The following is a 4291-nucleotide window of genomic DNA, read 5'->3' as shown; positions in this document are numbered from 1 at the left end:
AAAATCAAAATCAGGAGGAGGTCGCGGATCCGCACATTGCGGAGGCTGTTCCCGAGGGCAATCAAGAGAATGCACAAGATATTCATGGTGTTAATCTTGTGGCGCAGAACAATAGAGTTGCACGCGAATTGGCAAGGCTGGGCCACCCCATTCTTGCTCAAGGTAGTCGTCAGCGTCGTGCTCGGGCAGCTTATGTAAATGTACATCGCTATCGCAGGCCCAACTTGGGAGCGGAAGGAAGGCGTTGCCGGGCAAACTGTTTGTGTCAGTGCCCGAGTTGTCGGTGTTCAGAAATTCTTTTGAACCCTCCTCCTTCCTAGGTATGTGTTTTTTTTGTTTGTTTCTTTGAGTTAAAAGGAGCAGGGCAGCCAGCTTGCAGTTCACTGCTAATATGTTTCCTGATCTCTCTTATCTCATGTGAATATATATTTTTTTGTTTTGCAGTTTGACTATTGGTGGCTGATCTTTCACTTTTGACCTTTGAGAAGAGGGGGCGCTGCAAGCTATATTTTTTTTTGGCCAAAATGAAGATTGATGACTGAGACCTGAGCTTTCACTATTAACTCTGTTCTTTTTTTCAATTTCCCATTTTGATGAGATTCATCAGTACATTACTTTAGTTTTCATCACTTCACCTATATTCTCAAGCAATATTATGGGAATCTAGAATAAGAATTGAAAGTTGCACGTAGAGTCATATGAAACAACAATTATATGTCATGGGAAATTGTTTTCTATCTAGTTGGAAAAGTAGTTATATGATCTTATTATTCATGAAGCTTTTGAGGCTACTTTTGATATATTGCTAGCTTTGCTTGGTGCTGACTTATTTTTTGTGTTGGATCAAGTGTTACTTGTTATTATGGAAAGTCAATTTCAGGAAATATAATCTACCTAAATAACATTAGCCAAATGTATTTCCATTTTGGGAGTAGAAAAACACATTTCCCGAACTGGACTTGTCGAGATAACAAGATAACAAAAGGAATTTTATGGGCAAAGACATAACTGATTAACGGACTCAACAATTTCAACATAGTTATGATTTCCAACTTTTTTTTCCAGCCTTAATTCCATTCTCAAACTCTTCCCTCAAAGGCAGTTGCTTTTTGTTCTATATTTGCCCTAGTGATTTGGCTATAGAACTGGTTTTAACTCATCAGTTACAAGAGTCAGGCCATTGACATCAGCAAGGACAAAATCTTTCCTATTCTGAGATGAGGATGGATTTTTAAACATGGTTGGATTCTGTACTGAACGTCTTCTCCGTCCATTCCAAGACCTCCATTTGCACAGAGCTATCTACTGCTAATTCTCCTCCATTTGCAACCTCCACTCTGCTCAGTGCTTCTTCTAATGCCTTCGAATTAACTTTAATTTTTTCTTTAGCTTCTTCTACCTTCTTCAGGATTTCTGTTTTGGACGCACCAGCCTCATCCACTAGCTAGCATCATTGCATCTGCTACTCTTTGCTTGCTAGCTTCCTGTGAGTCTTGAGCTTTGGACATTTTAAGTTTGGTGAGTATCAATATTGAATACTTGATCAACAACGGGCTAAACAAAGTTTCTGCTTTTGAGTTGGTATGAATCAATATACAATGTAGGGTTAAGCTTTTATAAAACACTACTTGTCAAAAAAAGAAATAAGCTTTTACATAAATAATATTTTACAATCAATTAATTTGATAAATGTTCATGTTATTTTGCTGCATTAGAAAATTAATCTACCTTAATTTATCTTGTCATCACAGAGAAAGTGTTTTTGCCATTCAGAACATGAACTTCAAATTACTACAAACTTCAAGAAAGCTAGAGCATCCAATAAGGGTGGCTCTTTACATACAAGTGGAGCTCAGAGTCAAGGAAATGTGAGGAGGAAACTGGTACGTTCTTAATCTTTCTTCCAAGCGATTTTTAACTATTCGATTCACCAAGCGCGACCAGTGCTTCTTAGAAAAGAAATATGCCACAGCTAATGAGATACCTGTAATTGAAAGTACTATTGTTGATCTTTGTAAGAGTCTAATATTTCATATATATTCTCATGTCTGTAACTATGATTGCTGAGAACTTGTAATACTCCCAAGGTTTTAAACTTTTAAGTTAAATTGTTCTTATTAAACTGAAATCGAAAAATTTGCTAAATAGACTAAATTTGCAAACTCGTCAAGTACCCTATTGATGGGTTTATGCATTTTAGTTTGCCTTGAGATGGTGTGCAGCAACTCAATGACTCTATACTCTATCCGTTCCCTGCCTCTTTAGTGCACCAGTTTTAATTCCCCTTCATTGTTGGCATAAATGCCAATTACTCCTCAACAGCAGTAAAAGGAGCTTGGGAGGCCGATAATACAGGCTGAGGCTTTCAAGGCTACACACACAAGGGAGAAGAAAATCCCTGGAGATCCTGATGTTTGGTTGAACCAAGAGCTCAACTGAATATGTAAGCCTCTATTTCTAGTAGTAATCTCTTTATTTCCTAAATTTATATTCTAATGTTATTATCCTTAAATTCTGAATCGATATCTGCAATCCATAGAGGATTTTTGTCGGACTCTGCCAGATGATAGTTAAGACCTGCCACTTAGCAAAGAATGGAATGAGAGAATATGGTTAGATACGGTTGATGATCTGAGTAGGTATGGGTATGCTTATGGCTTGCCGCAACGAACCTTTCGTGAATTTTATTCGGAACTAGAAGGCCTCGGTGGCTCCCAGGTTGATGAGTGAAGGGAGACTATTTTGGCTTTGAATCAACAGATATCTGAGCTATCTAATGAAGCTAAAACTAAGGCCTCACATGCAAAGGAAAGGCAAAGGGATATATAGTATGCGGGAATGAAGGCCCAATTCGATGGGGGGGGATTCCCGCTGTCCTGGTGATGCAGTTTGCCCTCCTCGACCATCCCAGTCTCTACCTATTTCACATGGAGTATATAGTCAATACACTGTGATGAAGATGATGAGGATTATTATGTGGACAATGCACTGTCGCTTTGTTAAAGTCGAGTATTGTGTTAGACAATATATATACTTTATGATGATTTATTTGAACTATTAAGTGTTTTTGAATGCATTAGAGCTTTGAAGTAGTCTAATCAATAGTACTATTGTATAAATAACTTAACTACTATGTTTTTTGGTTCAATTTCATGCTATCTAAGTTGATTTTCATTTAGTGTTCATTGGATGAGATATCTAGTATTGTATTGGTTGTTTGATTGATTAGTATGAGCTCTTGGAGCTCAATTTAGTTGATTAGATTATATATAATGTTGAATTGAATTAAAATGACAGGTATCTGACAATTTTTTTGTTACAGAAAAAAGACCTCATAATGTCGATATTTTGTATTTTTATTTTCCAGTAGATGAACAAAAGCGACCACAGGAGGTCTCTTTGTTGCAATTTCATATTCTAGGCACTCAAATTAGAGACTGTAAGAGGTCGCGTATGTTTTAAATAAATTATTTATGAGAAAAATAAAGAAATAATAGTCACCTAATGAGGTGTCTTTTAATTAAAATATAAAAAGAATAAAATCAAATAGAGACCTTACGAGGTCTCTTTTAATAGAATAATAATAATTATAAAAAACAATTTAGAAACCTCACGTGGTCTCTTTTAATAGAATAATAATAATTATGAAAAATAATTTAGAGACCTCACGAGGTCTATTTTTGGAAAAATTTTAAAATAACTTAGTGGCCTCGTGAAGTTGCTTTTAAGTGACCTCATGAGGTCTCTTATAAAAAACGACCTATGTTTTAGAGACCATTTATTGAGGTTGTTTTTGAAGTCTTTTTTTCAGGAAAAGAGACCTCGTGAGGTCTCTTTTTTAGGTCTCTTTTTACAGCTTTTTCAGTAGTGAGTTTTAATCATCTCAATTCCACTAAATATTTTCTACTCTATACTTTTTTAAAAAAGAGTCTCGTCTCTTCTTGCTTTAGAGGCTGATTCAACTTTCATACATTCCAAGTTGCAATAATCATCGGGAGTTGTGACTTCCCCCGATCACCCCTACCCCCGTGTCTGCAATGTTGGCTACTTACTGAGAGCTTCCTAAACTTATTTGTAGTTTGTACCTTGCTAGCACTACCCTTATCCACCCAGTAATTCTGTAGTAGACCAGTACTTTCACCTGAATGAATCAGTGTCACATAAATCAAACAGTATCACATAAGTCTAAACTCATTGGATGGATATGAAAATTATAATTTAATAACTCATTATCGTTCAATTGTATGTCTAGGTTTTAGTATTAACTATACCCAACGGAATACTCTAAAGT

General features: G+C 36.1%; 1 protein-coding gene across 1 annotated transcript; it reads left to right on the top strand.

Annotated features, from left to right (window-relative positions):
- On the top strand, positions 1-778 carry LOC124885400 (the record flags this gene model as incomplete). The annotated part of the gene is given in 2 exon segments (XM_047404110.1): positions 1-320; positions 445-778. A coding segment is annotated over 1 exon segment (320 nt), but the record flags the coding sequence as incomplete, so codon positions are not given.
- Positions 779-4291: the final 3513 nt, after the last annotated feature.

This window comes from Capsicum annuum, unplaced genomic scaffold (genome assembly GCF_002878395.1).
Source record: "Capsicum annuum cultivar UCD-10X-F1 unplaced genomic scaffold, UCD10Xv1.1 ctg52138, whole genome shotgun sequence".
Classification (NCBI taxonomy): domain Eukaryota; kingdom Viridiplantae; phylum Streptophyta; class Magnoliopsida; order Solanales; family Solanaceae; genus Capsicum; species Capsicum annuum.
This window is presented reverse-complemented; position numbering and strand designations above follow the sequence as displayed.